Genomic DNA, 26,996 nt, shown 5'->3' with positions numbered 1-26,996 from the left:
CACAGAAATCAACCCAATTTCCATCTGATGCTATCCCCTTTTACCAACCATGTATAAAGTAACTGGTATTCCAGAAACATGTGTTTTAGTAGGACAAACTATATTAGAAACTACGTATTGCCACTGGGAATCTGATAAGTTAGAAAAATCCTTAAAGTAAATCAATAACCCAAGCGGACAGGGGCCAGAATTCAGATTTTTCACTTTTTCTTCCATATATTCCCCAAAAGTCTTATGTTCCCTTGAACAACTTTGAAACTCTAAAAGGAATGACGGAGGTTTTGGCAAGCTTCCAAAGCAAAACATAAAAAACGTCTTTTATAATAAATTTTTTAAATGAAACAAAAGTGATCAAGTTTCTCTGCCTGCCAAACTTAATCAGCTAGAGTGAGTTTTAAGAGTGTGCAAACACTATGGTACACAAAGATACCTCCATATCATTGTTTCAGAAAGAAGTCCTTACCTGAAGCACAATAGGATCAATGCAAGTAAATTTAGTTTCTTCTCTGTAGAGATACTCAATGGAACACTTCAACAGAAGAATTTTGGGATTTTTAATACAAGAATTCATCTACAAAACATGAAATTTGTTAAAAGCTTTTAAAGTCTATACTTTATAGACTTTCTTTAATCATATCTTTAAATTCCTACTTTTCATAATTCTTCCTAAATTATCCCCTTATATTCGTATTGAAATACTCTCATTTAGGTCTTTTAAGGTATTCTCTTACATACTTTTTCAAAACAAACTGCTCAGAGCAATGCAGACTTCCTCAAAAATTGGCTTTGTTTCACTGATTCTATTTTAACCTAATCCTCTACACTCTTAGAAGTTTTTTTCTCAATATTGCAAGAATAGATATCCAGCTCTGGGTATGGAGGAGAGGGGCATAAAGACAAGCTATATTTCACAGAGATCAGCAACTTTGAAAGCATAATTTAACCTTTCTAAAATTCAAGGAGTAAGGAAGAAGAAAAGAATTAAAACACCTCCTGAGTAGATTCCATGCAGTTACAAATTGGCTAGCCAAACTGGGTAACAAGAAGTCAAAAAAGAAAACCTTAAAGTGTATCCAGAAGCACAGACTCAAACAATACACCATAACCACACAACCAGCCACAAGCATGACAGCCCAGACCCTGCAAAGGAGGTTTTGGAGTGACCATGCTTATATACTCCAAACTGGCAAATGGTCTTCATGGCAAATGGTCTTCAAACAGTACACTCATCAGTTGAGGAACTACATACATTTAGGGCTTTTTTTTTTTTAAAAGCAACTATAACTTAAAGACTCTCTCTAAATATGGTCAGTGGAACAAGACAGTCATTCATGCATATGCTTCTACCACTCCTACATACAAATTTCAATTCTGGAGATAAGCTCAACAAATTTATCTTAGTTCAACAGGTATCATTTAACTTGGCTTAAATTACTACTTTGATGGGTAATGTGCCTATTTTAATATGACTCTATGCAGAAATACTGACAATGGATCAAATCCAAGCAATTTTATTTATCTATGGTCACTGACTATTTTTGAAGGGCTTCATGCCTTACAAAAAATGAATTAGTCTGTTTAGAGAAGAATGAAAAGAGGACTGCAGTTCACCCATCAAGTTGCCCAGACTAGAAATCCATCTGAGCACTTGCTGTGACCAGATCAGTATCTCCAGAACGGGGGTGTCAGGGTATCTCTCTTTGAGGTGAATTTCCGCAGTGATTGAGAAACACAGCAGGTTTGAAGCACTGCTACATCGATGGCTTTTCAAATTGTGAGGACCAAACCAATGGCTCTGGAAACACCTGCAGTGCCTACTTTAAAACCAGCCCCACTTGACAGGATGAACACTGGGTGTTATGCTATATGTTGGCAAATCAAACTCCAATAAAAACATATACAAAAAAAAAAAAAAGAAAGAAAAGCAGCCCCACGTTTCCCTTAGCCCCACACTCCCACTCCCTCAGACTGAATGAGAATTTCTAGGGGTTGGGCTTAGGATCTACATATTTAACGAGGTCCACAGGCGACCCTGATGTACCATGCGAGAATCAGTGACCTTCAGAATGAAGTTCACGACTCTTAATGGGATACAAAGCCTCTGGCTGCTTCCTCCAGCCTCATCTCCCTTCTCATCTTGCACCTTAGGATCTCAGAGATTCCTTAATCCACCAGCTTATCTCACGTCATTCCTTCATGCTAGTGCTAAAAAGAGGCCTCAGGCCTGAAGACAAAGATAGAAGGTGAGAAGGATAACAGAACACCAGTGATTGTGCTGCAGCTCAGCCTTAGAAGAAAGAACAAAGTTTTAAAATGCTAGCCCTCTGAAAGGACTCTAGTCTATTAGAGAAACTGTGTCTCCCTAAGATGTTGGAGGGTCAAGGGAGAAATGATACCAGTATCCTATCATTCTGTTGCTCTGGAAGCCTGACCCATCCTCCCTTCCTTCTTCTGTCTCATGAATTCTCATTGTCCAAATCCTAAACATAATCAGTTCTGGGAGACCTTTCCTGAACCTCCAAAATTTCACGCCATAGCAGACACTGAATCACTCCTTGCTTTCTATTCTCCTTCTCTCCTGTGAGTAGGGCACCCCAACTTGTTGGTTTGGTACAGTGTCATTGTTTGCTGAACTTCACTGTTGAACAGATCACATTACCTTTTTATGTGCAATATTTTTGGTACAAACAAATCCATTGACAACCACAGAATCAAACTTCTTTCCACCTGGAATCTAATGAAACAAGAAAACAAAACTCAATGATATATTATTAGAATCCAGTCAGATGGATGCTATTATTTATTTCCATTTTTAACTTTAACTATTATATAATTAAATCAGAAGAGAAAGTTCCAGAATATAATTCTTCCTTTCAACCAATTATTAATGACATCTAGCATGACCGTCTATTTTCCCACCTCCTGCTCTCTATTATCTCATCTGGTACTCTAAAATACCCATATGACCGAACTGGCAACTAAAACCATTACTAAATCAACATCATAGGCAAAAAATACATATAGGACTCCACTCCTATCTAAATAAGGCAGTTACCCACTGTTTTTCCTCAGAACAGTGACAGTAATCTGTGGGAAGAGGTCTTCTCACAGATGATGTGTCAAGAAAAAGGAAGCAAAAAAGGAAGAAACCAGATTTGTTTGGTTTCCCAGCTCCATGCCCAACTCACCCCTTCCATTCACTTCTCACTTCCTATAGGTGGCTTCTATGACCCCTAAGTGCACTGCTAATAAAGAGTAGAGAGAAAAACTTCCCCCTCCCTACTTAGAACCCGTTTTAGATTACCACTAAAAGACAAATTACTAGCAGACCCACCCCATCAGTTCCAAGCGTTAGAAAAGCACTAGCAGAGCTCACTTTTTTAATATGGACAAACTGACGGATATCCATGTCGTCATCCCGGTTCTTGACATCAGGTCGGACTGTCTGAACAACCTGGCAGACCAGCGATACAATGATGTCCCTCCAAGACGGTGACAATGACTCATTATGGAGCAACTGTTGGAGCAGTGCCATCATGTGGTTATGATTAGCTGAACTACAAAAATGTCACAAGAAAGAAGTTTGCATAGTTAACCTTCTACTGTCAGAGATGGTAATTCTGAAGACGCATTACACAGCCTACAAAGAAACAAGCTTATGAATTATGGAGCAAAGATGAGATTTTCTTGAGTCAATCTTACTTTATCTGTACCTTAATGATTTTGCACATGAATGAAATCTGTATCTTCAATTAAGATAACCCCTTTAATTCAATGAAATTCTAACACATAAATTACAATTGGCACAGACAAATGCAGTTTAGGACTCTTGTTTTCTTTTTTTTTTTTTTTTTTTTTTTTTTTTTTAATTTATGATAGTCACAGAGAGAGAGAGAGAGGCAGAGACATAGGCAGAGGGAGAAGCAGGCTCCATGCACCGGGAGCCCGACGTGGGATTCGATCCCGGGTCTCCAAGATCGCGCCCTGGGCCAAAGGCAGGCGCCAAACCGCTGCGCCACCCAGGGATCCCAGGACTCTTGTTTTATAAGAAATTTCATCGGAACAGGCTTTATTTCCTAAGTAATCTTAGTATTTTTGAGCTTATGAGGAAGAACTACACATACGCCCATCACGTCATTAAAAATTATAAAAATGGAAAATTAACATCAAAAAGCTCACTGCCTTACAGCAACCTCTCCATGGCTTGTTTCTCTCCATTCTCCTCCCTCAGCAGCTCCAGGTTGTTATGATGCCAGCCCAAAGGTGTGAAAGGCAGCTCTTTGGATTTCTCCTCAACTCGACGATTAAATAAGGATTCTAAATATAAAATAAGAAATTGTACCTCACTGTTATGTTTAATGCCATGTACTTAATAGACTGAGAAAGTGCCAATTTATCTTTTTAAGTTTTTTTAACTTGGCCAATTCAAACTGCTGGTGTAAAAAAGCAAGGACATGTGTAAATATACAAAAAAATTAAGTGTAAGTTAGATCATCAATATTCACAACAGCCAAAATCAGAGGAATGAAAAGCAAATTTACATTAAAGTAACTAGAACTCTCAAGCCAATAATTATAAATATGGCCTTTGAAAAACAAAAGGGATTTTTACAGTCCTTTCATTTCACCGGAGACATTAAAAAGGGGGGGGGGGATGCCTTTCCCTGTAAAATCACAAACTAAAAGCTGCATTCAACAGAACTCTGAATTCCAGCAGAAGAACATGATTAGTGTGGGTGCTGAACTTTAAAGAGAAAAGCTCAGCTCTCAGATATCTGAACGAATATAGGCCAGTGTAGACAATATATTCAGACAATTTTTTATAGTGTTTCTTTCTCGATATTAGAACAAAGGCCTTTTTTTAAGCAAAACTTTTACAAAAGTGAACTGTAAAATTATTAAAACACGATAAATAATTTATGTAAAATCTTTTTCAAAAAGAATGAACATGGATTTAGACAAAAAGATTGTATTAAAACTTTTGCAAAAAAAAAAAAAGTTTTGCAAAAAGGATGCTCACTATACAATCACTGAAAAATGTGATTGAATAAACGGAAAGAGGTGGGAAATGCTTACAAAAATTCTCTAATCCTTCCCCCTCTTAAAGCAAACCAACCAACCAAAAGACTTTCAACCTGTCTAGCATTACAAAGTAAAACATGTGTCCACAGTATGTGAGGTACAAAAACCGTACATTTTAATTATGTAAACAGCTGGCCTATAAACTTCTAGTTGAACCAGATGTTCAGTGGTGAATTCAGCAATACTGCTAAATTATGAGAACTTATCTGAGGTCTGAGCTGTGGAGTGTTACGAACTAATTACGTCTTTACTCCACAGTACGATAAGTAGGGAAGGTATAAGAGAAGGCTGTCTTCTTCTATACTGCCTTTCGTCCCCAAGAAATTGATCAGCAGAGTCAGTTCTTTTATCTCTTCTCCCCATGTCTCTTCCCAATTCCACAGGACAAGCAGCATCCTCAAATGGATGAGACTGAGGATGAAATCTCCTTGGGGGCTTTTTGACAAGTTTGAGAATCCTTGAAGATATGTGTATCAACACTTAATATTATATTCATGATTCAGAAAGCATAAACTATGCCTTTAAAAGAATAAAATTCAAATTCTATTTAAAAGCTTTTAAACAACTTCTTTTCAGATCAGATGTCTTCTCTCAAACCAAGTCCAAGTTTATATTTTTAATTCCCAACATTCTCAGAGTTACCATGCATATTAAAACCTGTGCTGCCATAACACTAAAGTAATATTTATTTTCAGTACGTACTCTGTGCCAATCAATGTGCTAGGACCCAAGTACATCCTCACAAATTAGACCCACTATCCGATGTACAGCTTTAATAAAATTACCTTTGATGAAGGCGTCACTTATTGAGAGTTGTTGTCCTCCATTGTCAGAAATCAAATACTCTGCATACCAGGGAGAGAGCAGAGGAGGAAGAAAAGGAGACTTATGACTATAACATGCTGGCGTAATTATACAGAGAACACACCTACACACAAAGTATTACTCATACTAAACCCAACACTGCCCCACCAATTCAAGAAAGCTTTAGGCTAAAATGTATCTTTATCCTTATTCCACACACTTCGTGCTACATTTAAGAGACTTGAATAATAACTCAACAGAACCTTGAAGCAGTAATACGAGATAATCTTTAACAGACTGCTTTTCCCTTTTTAAGGCTGAGCCAGTTTATGAAAATTGAAATCTTCAGTAATTTAGGTATGACAAGCCTAAAAAGTTACCACTATTTTTTCTCATGTATAACTGTATGATTTCACAAATAATCACTCTGTACAAAACAGTTCATAGATAGAGAAGCCACTCAAAACAATAAAAGGTTCTGTTTTTTTTTTTTGTTTTTCGAATTCTAGACTACGTGTTACAAAGCATAAATAATACAAAAGTGACATTGGCAAGGAATGAGTTAAATCATCAGGGTTTATGAGCTTTCAAAATAAGGGTTTCAGTTTTTCAAAATTCTAACTGAACACTGGCAAATAGTTGTCATAACCGAACACTTGCAGTGTTCTTTTAGAACTTTTAGAATATGATTTTTCTTACAAGTGAAACTTATTCTTTACTTCCCCATGAACTTTTTTTTGCGTCCGTGACCAAGCATAGCTCAGTAAAGTTCTTTCTACTATGCAAACTAAACCACAGTGTATTTTAAGTCTTTCAAAATAAAGGTTCTCCACAAAATTCTTTCCAAGTAGACTTCACTTATAGCAAATGAGCTTCAGAAGCTGCTATGTTTATAAGCCAATATGCTCATTCTTTCAACATGAAAGCAGAGAAAAAGTTTTACATTGAAAATTCAAAGTGCACCATGCCGAATACAATAAATTAAGTATGTGGACAAATAAAAACATGTTATACTTTATTTCTACACCTCCCACACAGAAATGAGCAATGCCAACCTGTTTGTTCAACTAATATATTGGCTTTTCAAGCTTTACTTTTCATACTAAAGATTAAGTATATATATGTATATACATATATATGAGATGATAATTTTCAAACATACAGAAAATACTGTATACCCTTCACCTAGATTCAACAATTGTTAACACTCAGCATCTGATTCCTCTCTACATGTATGTATTTTTCCCTAACCATATGAAGCTATACACATAATACTTGACCACCAATACTTTAAGTATACATTTCTTAAAAATAAGGGCATTCTTCTCTATAGCCAAAATATCATTTACATACTTAAGAAAATTGACAATGTCTTTAAAAAAAATTGACAGTGTTTTAATATGATGAAATTAAGGCACATTCTCCAAATTTATCTGTCCCCCAAAATGCTTTAATAAATGTTTTGCCTCAAACCTGGATCTAATAAGGTTCATATGCTACATTTCCTTCATTCTCTTTTAGTCCAAAGAAAACCCCCAACCTTTTTACTTTGTCATGATATTGAATTTTGAAAGAACTCAGGGCACATGTCTTGTGGAATGTCCCATATTCTACACTTGACCAGACTGTTTCCTCATGGTGCTGTTTAACTTGCTTCTATAGATTTTCCTATAAATGGGAAGTTAGATCTAGAGGCTCATGGAAGCTATGATTTTCACTTCTCTAGGTTCTACTCACTAATTTGTCAAGACTGGTTCAGAACCTGGCTTGCAACACATAACAAAGTATATTTTAACTGTACAACTGCCCAAGCTTTACCAATAGTGAAAAACTAAACAAGCAAGAAGATCGCATTGTTCCAGCTTTACAAGTTTATGAAAATGAGAGGTTTGCTTACATAAGATAAAAAAAACCAGGTATTTTTTAAGTACAGATATGTCAATTTTAGAAATCCAAATTTCCTCAGCCTTGGAAGATAAAGAATTATTCCTATGAAAATATTTAACAAATATACTTTAACTTCAATGAAAAAATAAAAATCACCCATTCCCATTTATATTTTAAGAGGATGGAAAAATGGAGACAGACGAGTGTATTATTCTTTCACCTTACTACACTTCACTGTGACGATCTTTACTTTCTGGTAATTGGTGTTAATCTTAACTACAAAGCAAAAAATAAAAATATAAAAAATAAAAAATTATTGTACTCAACTTCACAAAAATAGAAAAATAACAATTCTTGTTAGTATGCTAAAAACTAACAGGACGGAACTGTGAAAGCCAGAAACTTTTATTAAAGGATTTAAAAGTCCTCAAACTTCAGACTCCTAGTTGCACATGACCTTAATAATTACCCCCTTTCTGATGTTGGAAAGTCCTCCATTATATCCTTACTGAATAGGCTAAAGGATTCCTTACACTTCTTATAATTCTTTTAAAATTCTAGATCTAGATTTCTCATTTCAGATTCAGAATTAAAAGGAAACTCAGAAGTCACCAAGTCTACCTAACCTTTTATCCAATGTAGGCATCAGTCCTCAATGACCCTGAAAGGTGGACATTCAGATACCACCTGAACACCTCCAGGACACAGCAGCAAAAGCTCACTCCTGCTAACTCCTGAACCTAGCTTTTCCTTCAGCCATATACTAAATAAACAATTTCTCTCAGGCAACATCACATCAACTATCAAGAACAGTTTTCTCCAGAGTACTAATAGTAAACTTTTTAAGCCTAATTACATTCTTTTATATTTAAATGTGTTAAGTTTCATCCTATTGGTCTCAGTCTACTGCTTAAGAAAATAAAGATCTTTAGATTCCATTCTGCTATCCAACATGTTATTCTTTCCATACTTGAATGATTTGTGAATCTGGAAAACATTAAAAGTACTGACCAAAAACTTGGTGAGCTACGTGGAATAAAGACAGATAGCCCTACAGCATAACCTGTGAGCAACCCTCTCCTTTTGCTATCAGGTTACTCTTTCAATATTTGGCACAATCATTATACAAAGTACAAATCCCTGTGTTATATTAATAGTGACATTACTAAGTTCTTACAACTGCCAAACACACTAATCTCTTTAATGTGTGCTTTTTATATAGAGACTCATAGAGACTCCAGAACGTGTGCTTTTAAAAGGTAAATATCACTACTGCCTATAACTCCCTCTTTAACATATTTCAAATGCGAAACTGTCCTCTGTCCACAAGGTTACTGAGATCGTTAAATGTCTTATAAACATAAAAGACAACAGTATCTACCACAGTCTTCTGAGCTAACAATCTCACACCACCATAAAAGAATGAAATGAGATTGTTGTTTATTTTAGTTAACCAACACTGGTGCCCAGGCACCAACTAACCCCTTTTCTAAATAATACAGTACATCCTCTTCATTAATTTTTTCTACAATGTTGTCAACTTCCAACGTCAAATCAAAAACTTATTTTTTTACAAAATTTTAATGCCTCTGTCACTAGAATCATCTGAACCTTCTTTTCTCCCTAATTCTTCAAAGATAACAAACCCTGGCCCCATGATCACAGCTCTAAATTCTTTTAATAACCTGATATATATTTTGCCTGAACCTGGCAAAAGACTTATTTGAAATAACCAGGCATTCTCTATCTGCATTATCTTGGACTTGACTTTCCTTTTTTTTGTTTTGTTTTTGTTTTGTTTTGTTTTGTTTTGTTTTTTGTTTTTTTATTTTTTTTTATTTTTTTTTATTTTTTTTTGTTTTTTGTTTTGTTTTGTTTTGACTTTCCTTTTAACCATATGTGTTTTTTCCTGATAAAATTATCGTGATGGGGGCGAGGGGGAGAAGCTTCAATTAATATTGTATCAGTTTCCCCATAGTAGTGTCCTTTCTTTGTACCACAATTTTAAAAATCTTTTTGGAGACATCACTGGCATTTACTCCATCCACCAGTGCAATCTGGACCCACATCTGTCATTTCTATTACAAAAGCATCACCCAGTATGCTCCAGGGGAACCACAGTTCATCTCATCCAAGTGTCATGTCTACTCCACTGTCCTTTCATACTCACTCAAAAGTTCTCCAACATGTTTACGATTTATTTTGAGAATTCCCACAAAGATATGTATCTTACTCATGTTTAATGCTAGTCAAGTCTCCTCTTTTACCACATCCTCTCTAAATTTCTATTTTTAATAAAATATACCTTTTTATTACTATAACTTGCTATTGTTTCAATTTTTTATTTAAATTCCATTTAGTTATCAGAAAGGGACACAGAACATAAAGACTTCTAACTCTGGGAAATGAACTAGGGGTGGTGGAAGGGGAGGAGGGCGGGGGGTGGGGGTGAATGGGTGACGGGCACGGAGGGGGACACTTGACGGGATGAGCACTGGGTGTTATTCTGTATGTTGGTAAATTGAACACCAATAAAAATTAATTTATAAAAAAATAAATAAATAAAAATAAAAATAAAAAAAAAATTCCATTTAGTTAACATATAGTACAATATTAATTTCAGCAGAATTTAGTGATTCATCACTTACATATAACCCTCAATGCTCATCACAAAGTGCCTTCCCTAATACCCATCACCCATTAGCCCATCCCCCTGCCCACCTTCCCTCCATCAACCTTCAGATTGTTCTCTATAGATAGGTAAGTCTATTTTATGGTTTGCCCCTCTTTTTTTTTCCCCTATTACTGTAACCCTTAAAGCTTCCTTACCACATCTTGAAGATAACGGTTAATGCTGACAATCATGAGAAATTAGTCACAGAATTTGTTTCCAATTATTTTAACATAGATGTTTAGATTCAAAAGCTTCTCTTTCCTGACCATATTTTTAGATGCAAAAATAGGAAGTAGCAAGAAATTAGACAGCATTTCCAATCTAAGGAAACAAACCAACTTTAGAGAGCTAAATGTTAAAAATTCAAGTTCCAGGTGAAATCATGGAATAAGTTGTTTCATCTTTATAATGATATTTTAGTAAAAAAAAATGATATTTTAGTAGTTACTACAACATAATGAAATCTCGCAATTACTTATGTATGTATTTTTTTATTTATTTATTTACTTTTACATAATACCTCTAGGGCTAAAATTGAATTTGGCTTTTAATTATATCCAATGAAGTGAATCTCGACACATCCGTTTTTTAAAAATATTTCATTTTTTATGTACTACTAGATTAGATTTTAGCAATGATTTATTTTTCCTTTTATACCGAATGTCTTTTGAATATGGCCATTATTATTTTTGAGTCAGTAGAATAAACCTTCAAATAAGACAACTATATAACAACTATAACAAATTCACTTTGTATTACTCAGAAAGACTTTTTTTTTATAAATATGGCATATACATCATCACAAGCTCTTTTTTTGTTGCTGAGGTGGACACAAGAATGATATTTTATTTATTGACAAAGGAAAACAACTACTGTGTGGCCTAGGAGTACATGTAAGAGTACATGATCCTTCCCTGCAGACAAACACCCGTGAGAAGCTTCATCATGGTTAGAAACCATGGAAAAAATACAATGATATCAGGACAGAAATTTGAATCTTCCATCTGTTCTTTCCATAAGAACCACATTAAATTATAGTAGAAAGAGGTTTTGGACCGTGTATTTTCCCAATACAGTTTAAGCACCTGAGAAGATTTAGTGAAATACTATGTTACTGGTTAATAGCAGAAGCAAATAGGCTTTAAAATGTTAAAGAAAGAGAAATGAATAGAGCAGAACATCCATGTTATAAATGCAAAGAAATGCCACCTTGGAAGTTGCACATTATGCCAAGGGAAGAGCAGTGGTAGTAGTTCCTTATAAAGAGGTCGTTCTTTTTAAAGATTTGTACAAGTAAAGCTTTAAATTGGGTGTGGTGGTACTGAGGGAGAAAACGAGAAATCCAAGGAATCAACCAAAAAAAGTCTGCGGAGGAGGTGTGGGGAAGCTGAGAAAGGGTGGAACAGAACCCAACACCCAAGCCCCTCCGCCACATGGGACAGAGGAAGCCAGGAGGACAGGCTGCCTGAGATCCTGGGGCCCAGCTCTCCAGCCTGTTGCTGGATTCCAGACGGGAACTACCTCCTACCTTTTTGGTCAGCAGGGTGAGGGGGCACATGTGGGTACTTGGAGGGCTTCTTGATATGGAAGTTCACGTTGTCCAGCTCCACGTTCAGGCTGATGGAAGCGGCTGAGTCACTGTCCACTGTGGACTGGAAACTGCTGACTGATGTGCGCTTGCTAGGACTGGCAGAGTCTTTTAGTGTCGGGGGGAAAGAGATATAGGGAGAGGAGGTGGGTAAAAATGGGTTTCACCAGGGTATCGGAGGAAAGGAGAAAAATGTTCTTTTAATATACAAGCCCAATGTGCAATACCAAAATGGATACAGTATTTTCATGTACTTCTGTGGAGACTTCATAGAATTTGGACACATTAAATAGGAGTTTTTAAGATGGAGAAATATATTGGAGGTTCTGCAGAGAGAGAGTCTGGTATCATAGTGAAGAGGTGAGAAAGTTGTCTGCTGCGATATTAGCTCAGAGTTATTTTTAAGCTGCTGCAAACTAGAGACTATGGCAAAATCTGAAAACGCCAGTAGCCTAACAAGTTGGTTTCTTAAGAAAATACTGTATCTAGAACAAGGATGGCTATCGGATGTTTACATTTAGATGGTGCTATACAACTTAAAACAGAACTGTTTCAACTAAAACAAAACACCCATATCATCACATATACACAGTAATGAGTCATAAAAACTAAAATGTTAGAAAGTTTACACTCACTCGTCAAATTATCGTCACCTTCTTCAGCTATCTGTTCTGTGTCACTGTCATCAAACTTTATGTCTTTAAACCAGGATGGCTCAGAGTGTCCTTCCACGGAGTTCACTGAGTCACTGTCCGGAGAAGGGGTCTCAGAAAATTCTGTACTCTGGAAAGATCCAAGTAATTCAACTTCAATGGCAACCGGGTGAGTCTGTCACACTACAAAAAACTCCAGCCCAATACTTCTACAGCGCTAACCACTGAGTAAATTTACATAAAAATAAGCAAATTAATAGAGATTAAGTTGTAAGCCAGCATTAATGCTGACAATTCCACTCTGAAAATCATTAAGTGTCATTCATCAGTAGGTTTAGGCAGCTTATTCTGAGCAAAACATAATATATGGATTTTACAGTGTTTCATTTCATCCTTTTCAGTCCTGAGAATGAACCTGGTTTAGAATTTATTCTAATCCTCTGCCAAAGCTATGACATATTCTGGAAAACAACTATTAAAATTTTAACAACACCACACCAGTCTTTTTGGTCATTTGTCTTTTCTAACCTTCAGGTTTCCAATTTTAGTTCACAAAGGTATTCCTAAACATTGTATCAAATTAACATAAACCAAAAGTGAAAGCTTATCTTTTAAAAAAAAAAAGTTCTATTTTAGATAATTTCCACTTCCCTAATTAAAGTAAAAAGATAAATACATATCCCTGGTTCTACCCCTGCTATCCAATTTAAAACCGCTAATGGGTCAAAATCTACCACCTTGGTGATACGAAATTTTTTCCATCATTTTGTTATGCATACTCCCTCCTGGTCCTGAAAACACGGACACAGTGAAACTGAAAACCATTAAAGGTAAATGACAAGCAACTATAACCCCATGAGGCCAAGCAACTGAAAAGTGTCCAGTTCCAATAGGTTTTTCATCACTCCTACCTACCAAGTAAAAAATGTTTTTAACTTTCAAACAACAGGGAAAACGTGTTAGGAAAATGTATCTCTGGCTAATTCAACTACTCTTTATTCCCACTGATGAAGAAAGACTTCATATAAGCCACCCATACTCTCGGGAGCGGTGACGTGGAAAAATACCTGCAGTGGTCTGTATAGCGCGTACTCATCTCTGAAAAGCTGGTCATGATGACTGACACAATCCAGCCAACGTCCATCAACCATCGCTTGTCCGATTGCTATAGCTTGTGCCCTGAATCAAGACCAATGAAAATACTTAAAAGTCAGAGTAATTTCCCAGGTAAAAGATGAGAGAAAAACTGAATTTTTTTCCGTTCTATTTACAGCTGGAATTACAAATGGTCCGTGAATAGGTACTGGGCAAAACAAGTAAGACTTGAAGCTAAATTTAAAGATTTTCCCAGATTCCAGAGTAAAAGAGAAACTGCTGGTAAGGCAGTCCTACCAAAACTGAATTTGACTTACAACACACACGTATCAAGTGCTGAATGCAGCATACCCCTGTCCTCACTAAAGTAAAACAAAATGGTGACACTAGCATGGTTCCTGCCCTCAAGGAGCTTACTATCTCAGTAAGAAGACAATACCAAATATTACAAAAATATTTATATATGCATGTGCATATATATAAAACTTAATACATGTATATAATAGACTGTGTGTGTATATATACATATATATATACTTAAACATATAAACATGAAATAGACACTTTACACATTGAACTTATATGGCACTTCACAATTTATAAAGCACTTTAGCCCATATTATTTCATTTTCATTCTCACAGCTTCTTCACAGGACCATATATTCTCCTCACATTGGATTTGAGAGTTTCAAGGCTCAAAGAGATTAAATAACTTCAGTAAAAGCATAAAACTAAAAAGAAATAGCCAAAACTAGACCCCAGGGCTTCACTGCTAAAGCTTTTACTCTCTCTTTTTACATACTCATTTCTTCCAGGAAAGGAGTAGCTAATCTAATCAATAGAAAAACTTAGAGACATGCTGCCTTGAAAGGCAATAGGACCTGTCTCTTTCTCATAAATGATTCCTGAGGCAAGTTAGGACACTCCAAGTGTGACTTATGCACTCAATTTCATTGGACAGGTTGCAATGTCCAGATTAGGAAACTGCAGCCGGAGAATCCACTGTGGTATTAATATCTAGGTACATTCCCCAATCCTGCTTAATCGGAGAGCTTTGTGTTGGGGAACTACTACACACTTATGCTTTTAATAAGTAAGGTAAACTGTGACCCCATTTGCTCCTTGCATCTATTCACTACTGGTTAAAACCCAGAAGGGAGGAGTGAGTCATTAGCATCCAAGTACCAATGCAGGAAACAAACAGCATCCCATTCACAAAATTTGCTCCCCTTATATCTGTAACATTATGGCCTCATTAAAAATAAAGTAATTAATAATATTGAAAAATGTTTCTTACAATCACATTACCTTGTGGCAATGTGTCCATTTCGGATTAACCAGTTAACTAACTCTTTTCCCACAATGCAGTTGGGATGTGTTCTCAGCCAGTAACGGTGATCCTGAAACTCCATTCCACTACTGTGATGGCAGATTTTCTTCCACAGGTCCTTTAACTGAACGCTGTCCTGAAATCACATTATAAGCAAATAATTACTCTTGAGAAAGATGCTATATACCTTTGCAGGTTCTTTCCTGTGATTTTTAAATGCATAAAAGGAAATTCAATTCAGATTTGTCAGAGCCAACTCACACCATTTAATAGAAAGGACATGTCCATGGGGAGCAGCTTGAACTTAGCTCATCTAATCCCAAATGTAACTTTTTCTCCTAAAAACCAACTATCCCAGGGTACCTCGGTGGCTTGGCCGGTTGGGTGGTTGCCTTCAGCTCAGGTTATGATCTCAGGGTCCTGGGATCAAGCCCCATGTCAGGCTCCCAAAGGGAGCCTGCTCCACCCTCTGCCCCCACCCCCACCCACTGCTTATTCTTGTTCTCTCAAATAAATAAATAAATAAATAAATAAATAATAAATAAATAAATAAATAATAAATCTTTAAGAAAAAAAAAGATCCCAAATAATTTTTTCAGTCAATGGCACATATGATCAGTCTCCTAGTTATTGAAATACAAAATTACAATACAAAATTGCAAAATCTCTTTGGAAACAGGGCAAGAGAAAGGGCAGAACAGTCAATTACACCAATTGATTTCTTGTAGCCTTTACTCCAGCAGCTTCTCACTCCTCTCACCTGTAACCAACTGCCAGGCGAATCTTCCTAAAGGAAGGCCTTCAGTGAATCACTCCCTGCTCAAAAAAACTTCCAACATTGCTCAGCACCTATGGGTTCAAATCTAAACTTGTAAAGGCTGAAATCACCATGTTCCACCAGGTAACCCCAAGTAACTTCCATTCTCACTGCTCAAACACGCCAACTTAATCACTCTCCCAACCTCTCCTAATAAATCCTACTTTGGTCCATTGAAAATGTCATGCATATTTTCACCTCTATAGCTTGTCACACCTTTAAATAATTTGTTTTCCTCACTGCCTGCCCAAATCCATCTTCCAGGTCCAAGCCAAGCTTTCAGTTTAAAGCCTTCCTGATGCCCTCACTACTAATGATCTATTTCCTATTAATAAAGTATTACTTTTTTACTATTAAGGATATGCCCATCAGCCTTATTTCTACCTTTTAAATTTTAAGCTTGAGGAAAGAAGCCATTTTCCATCTCTTTGGAGTCACTTTCAGGATTAAACACAGTATTTTACAAAAGATAAATTCAATAAAAACTGATTATTATCTCATATAAACATACAGTAGTAAAGGTATACAAAGCATTCCATGTGTGTGTTTCAAAGTTTAAAAGCACTCTGGGACCTAACTAAAAGTTCAGCTCTCTTACTATGTAAGCACCTGAATTCTATCTTACCAGATGAAAAAGATGAAGAAAATATTAATGCATTATAAGAGCAAGGAATGCTTGACCACTTTCTTAGGTGGTCCTAATAAAAACTTAAGCTAATTATTTCCTTTATTAATTTATATGCTAACTAGCTATTTGTAGGTTTCTTAAAAAGAAAAATCAGTGAGATACATAATCTTTATGCTCAAAAATAGCAAAGATACTGGACCAGTACCAGAAGAATTTTGCGTTCATCCTCAGTGGTCTCTGTCCTAACATATGTTCGGTTAGCCTGGGGACTGACAGATGTCTCATAAGAAGATACCATGGGAGAACCAGATCGATCCAGTGACAGGTTAGTAATGCTGGCTGATCTGGAAATAAAAACAAAAAGTTAAAACACAGTTGTAAACTCTTCATTAATAAAATTATAGCAAAAATTCATTTTTAAATTAATGCTTATTACTCGCCAACATTAAGGGTACTTTTAAATGTAGTTATGATGGTTATATGTATGATATCACCATTGGGAGAAGTTAAAAGGGTATCCAGAAATTCTCTATACTAAATTGTCCAACTTCTATGTTAGTCTAAAACTATTTCAGAATAAGTGTAAAGCAAAGTCGCTATGGAAAAAGACAGGAACGCAATGATATAGTTAATTGATCATTAATATTTCAAAGGAAAAAGACACAAACTCTTCTTGTTAAAATGCTGAAAGCTAGTGTTTTTTTTTTTAACTAACAAATATGAAGAATCATAGACTAAATGCAGAAATAGTCTTGCAGATCAGGAACAGGAAACTATGGCCCACAGGCCAAATAGTTTTTGCATAACCAATGAACTAAGAATGTCTTTAGATGAACATCTGTAATGTTCTAACAAGAGAAAACATTAACTTTGAACCCCAACTAAGCAAATGCAAAAATAATTCCTTTCTTAAAACTGCATTGTTGTCCTCAATTATATTTTGAAGTTGATCAATAAAAGAATGAGTGAAAATGTGTTTCCTCTCTTGTTATATTATCACTTATATAATATCCTCAATTTTGCCTCTTGGAAAAGTTACCAGATAAATGACTTGTAAGTGGAATGTCTATAGCATCAAGCAAGCTTTTATTTATTAAAAAATTGTAGCTAGAAATTTTAGTTAGCTTCTAGTTAGAAAAAAAAGTGAAAACAAAATTTTAGCTTCCAAATAAAGGATAAAAAGGCAGAAGTATCTACAATGAGTTAGACACCAAACACATTTAATTCTCACAGCATACTATGGAATAGGTACTACTAAATCCATTCTACAGATAAAGAAGTCAAGAATCAGAGATTAAGTAATTTGTCTAAGGTAACTCAACTAATAATAACAAGGCTGACAATCAAAACCAGGTGTCAAATGAAAAACTATGCTCTCCCCAGCATAAAGATAAAGATACTTTTAAAATAATTTGGGGGCACTTAGATAGCTAAGTCGGTTGAGCGTCCAACTCTTGGTTTGGACTTGCTACAGGCTCCAAACTCTATAGGTAGTATATTTGAGGATTCTCTCTCACTCCCTCCCCTCCCAAAATAAGTAAATCTTTAAAAAAATTGTAAGAAATTATTCACAGGTTTCTAACAAGTTTATAAAAAATTATTCTTAACAGCTTATGAGAAACCATTGATATCAAATAAATAAGATTTTTCAAATAAACATTTATTTCTTGGCACATTCTTTTAGTGAAATGTCACCACCAGATGTCTTATTCCATTAATTAAAATGTCTTTTCCAATGAACGTTATTATCCATGTGTTCTGCTTCTCTAACATTCTAACTATCCCTGCACATATTCTGCTACAGGAGTAACAAGAACAAAAGAAAATTAGTCAATATACTGTCAAATAATAAGTAGCCTAACTGTAAGAATGCTGGCTGAAGTTTTATTTAGAGATAGTACTGACTAAATTATATCTTTCCCAAAGATTTACATCAATCTTAGCATAAATTCAAATCGCATGGAATTCCACTGTAAATTAGCACAGCTATTTCTCCATTTGTATACTGCCAACAGAAATACTGCAATTCATCCCATCTTTTTAAAAACTGCCCTAACTGGGCAGCCCCGGTGGTGCAGCGGTTAAGCGCCGCCTGCAGCTCAGGGCGTGATCCTGGAGACCCTGGATCCAGTCCCATGTCAGGCTCTCTGCATGGAGCCTGCTTCTCCCTCTGCCTGTGTCTCTGCCTCTCTCTCTCTCTCTCTCTCTCTCTCTCTCTCTCTCTCTCTCTCTCTCTCTCTCCATCTCTATGAATTTAAAAAAAAAAAAACCTGCCCTAACTCCACACCCCCTTGCTGCATTCCCGCCTTCACTATAGCACAACTCCCATCTCCAATCCTTCTTCTATTTAGGGAATCCAAACTGGTGCAGCCGCTTTGGAAGACAGTTTGGCTATTTCTAATGAAACTAATCATACTCTTTAACAAGTAGTCCAACAATCATACTCCTCGGTATTGATGCAGATGAACTGAAAACATGACCACATGAAAGCCTGCACACAAATGTTTACTGTAGCCTTATTCATCTTGTCAAAACTTGAAAATAACCAAGATATTTTTCAGCAGGTAAGTGGATAAACTGTGCTATATCCAGATAATGGAATATTATTCAATGCTGAACTGTGTTATCAAGCGATGAGAAGATATGAAGAAAAGTTAAATGAATATTACTAAGTGAAGGAAACCAATGTGAAAGGGCTACATACTGGATGAGGCTAACTATATGACATTCTAGAATAGGGAAAACTATGGAGACAATAAAAAGATCAGTGGTTGCCATGGGTTGAGGAGGAGGGAGAAATGAAAAAGGAGAATACAAAGAATTTCCTTTTTAAAGATTTATTTATTTATTGGTCTGTTTGTAAGAGAGCACGAGTGGGGAGAGGGGTAAGCAGACTTCACACTGAGCAGAGATCCCACACCCTGAGCTCACGACCTGACCCGAAATCAAGAGTCAGACGCTTAACCTACTGAGCCATGCAGAAGCCTTAGACCACAGAGAATTTTGTTCTGTTTATTTTCTTTAAATTCAACTAAGTAACATATAATGTGTTACTGGTTTCAGAGGCAGAGGTCAGTGATTCATCAGGTCTCATATATACCAAGTGCTTCTTACATCATCTCATTACATTCCCTCCTTAATGTGCATCACCCAATTACCCCATCCCCTACCCTCCTCCCTCCCAGCAACCCTCAGTTTGTTTCCTATGTTTAAGAGTCTCTTATGGTTTATACTTCTGATTTCATCTTGTTTTATTTTTTCTTCTCTTTCCCTATGATCCTATTTTGTTTCTTAAATTCTACATGAGAAAAGTAGTAATCCGAAGGGACCTCTGTGTTTATAGCAGCAGTGACCACAATAGCCAAACTATGAAAGAAGCCCAGATGTCCACTGACAGATGAATGGATAAAGAGCATGTGGTATACAAATATATATATACATATATACAAATATGTATACACATACACATACACTAAATTTCATTTTGACTAGAAATGAAATCTTGCCATTTGCAATGACATGGGTGGAATTAGAAGATATTATGCTAAGAGAAATAAGTCAATCAGAAAGACAATCATATACTCTCATGTGGAGAGAATTCTTTTCATCCATGTTCATCAGGAATATTGGTCTGTAATTCTCATTTTTGGTGAGGTGATTGTCTGGTTTGGGATTAAGGTAATGCTGGCCACACAGAATGAGTTCAGAAGTTTTTCCATTTCAATTTTTGAAACAGCTTCAGACGAGTAAGTATTAATTCTCCTTTAAATGTTTGGTAAAATTCCCCTGGAAGCCATCTGGCCCTTGACTCTTGTTTGTTGGGAGGTTTTTGATAACTGCTTCAATTTCCTTGCTGATTATGGGTCTATTCAGATTTTCTATTTCTTCTTGTTTCATTTTTGGTAGTTTGTATGTCTCCAGGAATGCATCCATTTCTTCCAGATTGTCTAATCTGTTGGCATCTAGTTGCTCATAATGTTCTTGTAATTGTATTTCTTCAGTGTTGGTTGTGGTCTCTCTTTCAGTCATGATTTTATTTATTTGGGTCCTTTCTCTTTTCTTGTTGATAAGTCTAGCCAGGGGTTTATTGATGTTATTCTTTCAAAGAACATGCTCTTATTTTCATTGATCTGTTCGACTGTTCATCTGGCGTCTATTTCATTTATTTCTGCTCTAGTCTATTATTTCGCTTCTCCTGCTGGGGGTAGCCTTCATTTGCTGTTCTTTCTCCAGCTCCTTTAAGTGTAAGGTTAGGTTGTGTATTTAAGACCTTTCTCGTTTCTTGAGAAAGACTTGTATTGCTGTATACTTCCCTCTTAGGACCACTTTTGCTCCACCCCAAAGTTTTTGAAGAGTTGTGCTTTCATTTTCATTCGTTTCCATGAATTTTTTTAATTATTCTTTAATTTCCTGGTTGATCCATTCATTTTTTAGTAGGATGCTCTTTAACCTCCAGGTACTTGGATTCTTTCCAAATTTTCTCTTGTGATTAAGTTCCAGTTTCAAAGCATTGTGGTCTGAAAATACACAGTGAATGATCCCAGTCTTTTGGTACTGATTGACACATGATTTATAATCCAGTTTGTGGTCTCTTGTGGAGAATGTTCTATGTGTACTCCAGAAGAATGTGTATTATGTTGCTTTAGGGTGGAATGTTCTGAATATATTTGCAAAGTCCATCTGGTCCAGAATGTCATTCAAAGAACTTGTTTCCATGTTGATCTTCTGCTTAGAAGATCTGTTCATTGCAGTGAGTGGGGTGTTAAAAGTCCCCTACTGTTATTCTCGATGTGTCTCTTTAATTTTGTTATTAATTGGCTTATGGAACTGGCTGCTCCCACGTTACAGCCATAAATATGTACAACTGTTAGATCTTCTTGCTGGATAGACTCTTTAATTATGATATAGTATCCTTCCTCATCTCTTATTACAGTCTGGTTTAAAATCTACTTTGTATGATACAAAGATCACAACCTCAGCTTTCTTCTGATGTCCATTAGCATGATAAATGGTTTTCCACCCCCTCACTTTCAATCTGGTTGTGTCGGGTCTAAAATGATGTCCTGCAGACAGCATATCAATGGGTCTTGCTTTTTTATCCAATCTGATAACCTGTGTCTTTTGATTAAGGGCATTCAGCCCATTTACATTCAGGGTAACTACTAAAAGACATAAATTTAGTGCCATTGTATTACCTATAGTCACTGTTTCTGTATATTGTCCCTATTCCTTTCTGGTCTACATTACTTTTGGGCTTTCTCTTTGCTTAGAGGATCCCTTTTAATATTTCTTGTATTATTAGGGCTGTTTTAGTGATCACAAATTCTTTTAGTTTATATTTGTCCTGGAAGCTTTTTTATCTCTCCTCCTGTTCTGAATGAGATCGTAGCTGTATAAAGTATTCTTTGCTCTATATTTTTCTCACTTAGCACCCTGAATATATCATGCCAGTCCTTTCTGCCTGCCAGGTTTCTGTAACTAGGTTTCTGCTGCCAGTCTAACATTTCTACCCTTTTATATTACAGACCTCTTGTACCCAGCTGCTTTCAGGATTTTCTTTTTGTCTCTGAAATTTGTAAGTTTCACCATGATATGTCAGGGTGTTGACCTATTTTTATTGATTTTGAACTGGGATCTGTGCCTCCTGGACTTGGATGTCTATTTCTTTCCCCAGATTAGAGAAATTCTCTGATTTAATTTGCTCTGATATACCTCATGCCCCCCCTTTTCCTCTTCTTCTGGAATCCCAATTATTCTAATATTGTTTTGCTTTATGGCAAAAATGTTAAAATAATTTAACAAAATATATGCATACTTTAACAAGACTGAGGACTACATAGTTGTAGTCTTAAAATGAAAAAAAAAATGGGGTGCTGGGGTGGCTGAGTCAATTAAGTGTCTGTCTTCAGCCCAGATCATGATTCCGGGGTCCTAGGATTGACTTCCTGCTCAGCGGACAGCTTGCTTCTCCCTCTTCCTCTGCCATTCCCCCCTTACTTGTGCTTTCTGGCTCTATGTGACAAATAAATAAAATCTTTAAAAGAAAAAAGAAAAAAATTAAAATGCCATTTACTATATACTTGGTTATAATTACAGTAAAATCAGTACAGTTGCCTTTAAGAAATGTTTTGTTCCATGTTACATCAGTTTTCTAGTGTTAATTGTAAAATAAAAATTAAGGTAAAATTGTTAAATAACATTTGTAAAGTTTAATTATCTGACCTTTTTGGTTTTTTTGGTACACTAAACTTACAGAATTACACATATAGTTACCATAAAGTAGGATAGAGATGAAAACTTCGGTTTGGGCAGGGCTGCAATTTTTTTTTAAAAAAGAAAAAAAAGGCAGCATATGAAAGTATTAAATTACCTTGTTGTTTGTCCTCTGAAGAATATTGCATTGTCAACTCAACTTTTGCTATAGGAAAAGTTTAATATTTTCCCCCACATATTTCATATTGTCTGTAAGCCCATTTTCTATTTGTTTTTAAGACGGTGCCCCCTTGTGGAGGCCACTCAAAGGCTTCACAAAGGAGACCTAACATTTTCTTCCTTACTTCCTGCCCAGGGACAATATGTTGTTTCCCATTGTATTGGTTTATTTACTCTATTTAAAACAATTTTTTTGCTCAGACCTACTGTCCCTTTTTCATTTTTAGAACCTTGAAAAATACTTTTATTTTTTTAAAAAACAGTCTTAAACAGAGTTTGCTGGTATCATTGGGTGCTAGTTTCTTAACTCATTAATATTTGAGGTAATTTGAATGCCTGGATGAATTTATCATAATGATGGTTTTTAAAGTACATAAATGAACCAGTAAAATTGTGTTGCATTTTGAATACATTTTTTTGATAGTCTTGACTTGAAAATGTTTTCCTGTTACTTGAAAAACTATTAACTCAAGGATTTAAAAATCATGCATTTAAAAATCACAGGAAAGAACCTGCAAAGGTATATAGCATCTTTCTCAAGAGTAATTATTTGCTTATAATGTGATTTCAGGACAGCGTTCAGTTAAAGGACCTGTGGAAGAAAATCTGCCATCACAGTAGTGGAATGGAGTTTCAGGATCACCGTTACTGGCTGAGAACACATCCCAACTGCATTGTGGGAAAAGAGTTAGTTAACTGGTTAATCCGAAATGGACACATTGCCACAAGGTAATGTGATTGTAAGAAACATTTTTCAATATTATTAATTACTTTATTTTTAATGAGGCCATAATGTTACAGATATAAGGGGAGCAAATTTTGTGAATGGGATGCTGTTTGTTTCCTGCATTGGTGCTTGGATGCTAATGACTCACTCCTCCCTTCTGGGTTTTAACCAGTAGTGAATAGATGCAAGGAGCAAATGGGGTCACAGTTTACCTTACTTATTAAAAGCATAAGTGTGTAGTAGTTCCCCAACACAAAGCTCTCCGATTAAGCAGGATTGGGGAATGTACCTAGATATTAATACCACAGTGGATTCTCCGGCTGCAGTTTCCTAATCTGGACATTGCAACCTGTCCAATGAAATTGAGTGCATAAGTCACACTTGGAGTGTCCTAACTTGCCTCAGGAATCATTTATGAGAAAGAGACAGGTCCTATTGCCTTTCAAGGCAGCATGTCTCTAAGTTTTTCTATTGATTAGATTAGCTGCTCCTTTCCTGGAAGAAATGAGTATGTAAAAAGAGAGAGTAAAAGCTTTAGCAGTGAAGCCCTGGGGTCTAGTTTTGGCTATTTCTTTTTAGTTTTATGCTTTTACTGAAGTTATTTAATCTCTTTGAGCCTTGAAACTCTCAAATCTTTCCCTGGTGATCCAGTACTTGTTTATCTCTCTTCTTCTCAGCTCTATTCTCTATCATTTTGTCTTCTAGGTCACTAATTCTCTCTTCTACCTCATTTATCTTAGCAATTAGAGCCTCCATTTTTTATTGCATCTCATTAATAGCCTTTTTTATTTCAACTTCATGAAATTTTAGTTTTTATTTCCCCAGAAAGGGATTCTCTGGAGTCTTCTATGCTTTTCTCAAGACCCACAAGCATCTTTATAATCATTCTGAACTCTAATTCCAACATCTTACTTATATCCATACTGATTAGGTCCCCAGGCCTCTTGTTCTTTTTTTTGAAGTAAGTTTCTCCATCTTGTCATTCTATCCAGAGAAGAGTTTACGAGGAATCAAAATACTAAAATGGCAGCAAAGACCCGAAAGAAATACACATTAAATAAAAAAGACTCAAAAACAAAAACAGAGAGAGAGAAAATATAATCAAATAGGTGACAGAATGGAGCAATACACTGGATCCTGTGTGTTTTGGTCCATTTGTTAGAAAACAAAATCCCAAAACTATAACCAAAGAAAAACTCATATGTGACAAAAAAAAAAATTAAGTACAAATTAAATATAGAATATAACTATAAAAATGAAAATTAAAAGACAGGAAAAAAAAAAGAAGGAATATAAACAGAAAGGTAAACAGAACAGAGCAATACACTATATCCTGAGTGTATTTTTGTTGGTTTGAAGAAACTACACCTCAAAATTTTAAGGAAGGAGAAACATATATATACAAAAATAAAATTAAATACATTGAAAGGATAGAATGTAACTGTAAAGATGAAAACTTAAAAAGACTTAACAAAATAGAAAAACCAAAAAAGAAAGAAGAAAAAACAAAACAACAAAAACGAATATGATTAGACAGGTAAAGAGACATATGATTAGACATATTAGACATATGATTAGACAGGTAAAGAGCCATACACTACATTGTGGGTATATTCTGGTGAGTTAGAAGCAACTGCATCCCAAAATTGTCAAGAAAGAAAAACTTTTATGTATACAAGATAAAATTAAATACAATGAAAGGTAATGTAACCGTAAAAATGAAAATTAAAAAAGATTTTTAAAAAATGGAGCACCTGGATGGGTAAGTTAAGCATCTGCCTTTGGGTCGGGGTATGATCTCAGGGTCCTGGGATCAAGCCCACCATCAGGCTCCCTGCAGTGGGGAGCCTGCATCTGCCTCTTCCTCTGCGTCTCCCCCTGCTTGTGTGAATGCTCGTGTGCTCTCTCAAATAAGTAAATAAAATCTTAAAAAAAAAAAAAAAAAAAAAGATTTAAAAGTAGAGTTGATAAAGTAAGAAATTGGTAGAAAAGGGAAGAAAAAAAATAATTAAAATTAAAGACTAGAGGGGATCCCTGGGTAGCTCAGCAGTTTGGCGCCTGCCTTTGGCCCAGGGCGCGATCTTGGAGTCCTGGGATCGAGTCCTTCATTGGGCTCCCGGCACGGAGCCTGCTTCTCCCTCTGCCTGTGTGCCTTTGTCTCTGTCTCTCTCTCTCTCTCTCTCTCTCTCTCTGTCTATCATGAAAAAATAAATAAATACATAAATCTTTAAAAAAAATTAAAGACTAGAGAATCGTGGGGGGGCCACGGGGGGGAACACCACAAAACCATATTCTACATGCTATATTCCCCTGGCACCTGAGTTTTACGGTTCTCAATGTTCAGTAGACCTGGTCTTGACTGGATGTTCTTGCTGATAATCTCGGGGAGGGGACTGCTGCATTACTTCTCAAGCATCTTTGACACGGGTGGAACTGCACTGCCCTTGCCTGAGGGCCAGGCTAACCAGTCTGCTCAGGATTGCTCTAGGTGGCTTTTGTTCCCTGAAGCCTTTCTGTGCTGCTGCTTTAGGCGTTGAGAGTGAAAATAGCAGCCTCCCAATCTCCAGCCCCAGAGCCAAAATCTCAAGGCTCCAATCCTCAGTGTGCCCTCAGGGAAAAGCAGTCAATCCCTCCTGTCCCTGGGTCTGCTCTCGTGCTTACCCAGCCTGTGACTGGGCCTTTCTAGCTCAGGCACAAGACCCCACTTCAAGTCTCCGAACCCTGCAGCCTCCAGCGGCACACACGCGTGTCTCGAGGGGCGAGGAAGGGGGCATCTGCTGGTTCTGCTCCTCGCTGGGCCCCTGCTCAGAGAGCAGTCACGCAGACTGCGCCGCTCTCTGCGGGTTATGGCATCCCCCAGCTGAGAGCCCACTCGTGGGCTTGCTGATGCAGCCAGCTTCCCTGCTCCGATGCCTAGGAACTCTGCCACACTTGGGCACCCCCGGTCCTCCTGTGAACCCAAGGATCCTGACACCACACTGTCCCACGCAGGATGCTGCCCTGCTTCCCCGCCTGGAACATCCCTCACCAGAGCAGACTTCTTATAGTACCAACTTTGCATTCGGCTGCTCTATCACTTGCCGGCAGCCGGATGACAGAGGCTCTCTTCCCGTGAGGTTTATCTTCCCATATATCCTCTCAGATTAGCTCCTCTTGTGCGTCCTACCTTGCAGAAAAGTGGTCACTCTTCCATTGTAGAGTTGCAGCTATTCTTTTCTTAGATCTCCGGTTGAGTTCGCAGTTGGTTCACAAGGACTTAATAGCTAACTAGCTGAATTCC

General features: G+C 36.6%; 1 protein-coding gene across 7 annotated transcripts in view; it reads right to left on the bottom strand.

The window, feature by feature from the left end:
• Positions 1–26,996, bottom strand: part of PIKFYVE (phosphoinositide kinase, FYVE-type zinc finger containing) — an 86,120-nt gene that overhangs the window by 39,447 nt on the left and 19,677 nt on the right. For 4 of the 7 annotated variants that reach the window (XM_055345266.1, XM_055345269.1, XM_055345267.1 and 1 more), the window contains 10 exons: positions 16,763–16,901; positions 15,091–15,248; positions 13,755–13,866; positions 12,670–12,817; positions 11,975–12,142; positions 5,867–5,926; positions 4,188–4,317; positions 3,377–3,557; positions 2,660–2,734; positions 464–571 (listed from right to left, as the gene is read on the bottom strand). In XM_055345266.1, the coding sequence (XP_055201241.1) occupies positions 464–571; positions 2,660–2,734; positions 3,377–3,557; positions 4,188–4,317; positions 5,867–5,926; positions 11,975–12,142; positions 12,670–12,817; positions 13,755–13,866; positions 15,091–15,248; positions 16,763–16,901 (1,279 nt within the window). Of the gene's footprint in view, positions 1–463; positions 572–2,659; positions 2,735–3,376; positions 3,558–4,187; positions 4,318–5,866; positions 5,927–11,963; positions 12,143–12,669; positions 12,818–13,754; positions 13,867–15,090; positions 15,249–15,872; positions 15,912–16,762; positions 16,902–26,996 lie in introns of those variants that run through there. The other 3 variants (XM_055345271.1, XM_055345270.1, XM_055345273.1) reach the window with 3 other exon arrangements.

Source organism: Nyctereutes procyonoides, unplaced genomic scaffold (genome assembly GCF_905146905.1).
Source record: "Nyctereutes procyonoides isolate TBG_1078 unplaced genomic scaffold, NYPRO_anot_genome, whole genome shotgun sequence".
Taxonomy (NCBI): domain Eukaryota; kingdom Metazoa; phylum Chordata; class Mammalia; order Carnivora; family Canidae; genus Nyctereutes; species Nyctereutes procyonoides.
The sequence above is the reverse complement of the archived record's forward strand: the minus strand, read 5'-3'. Positions and strand labels throughout refer to the sequence as shown.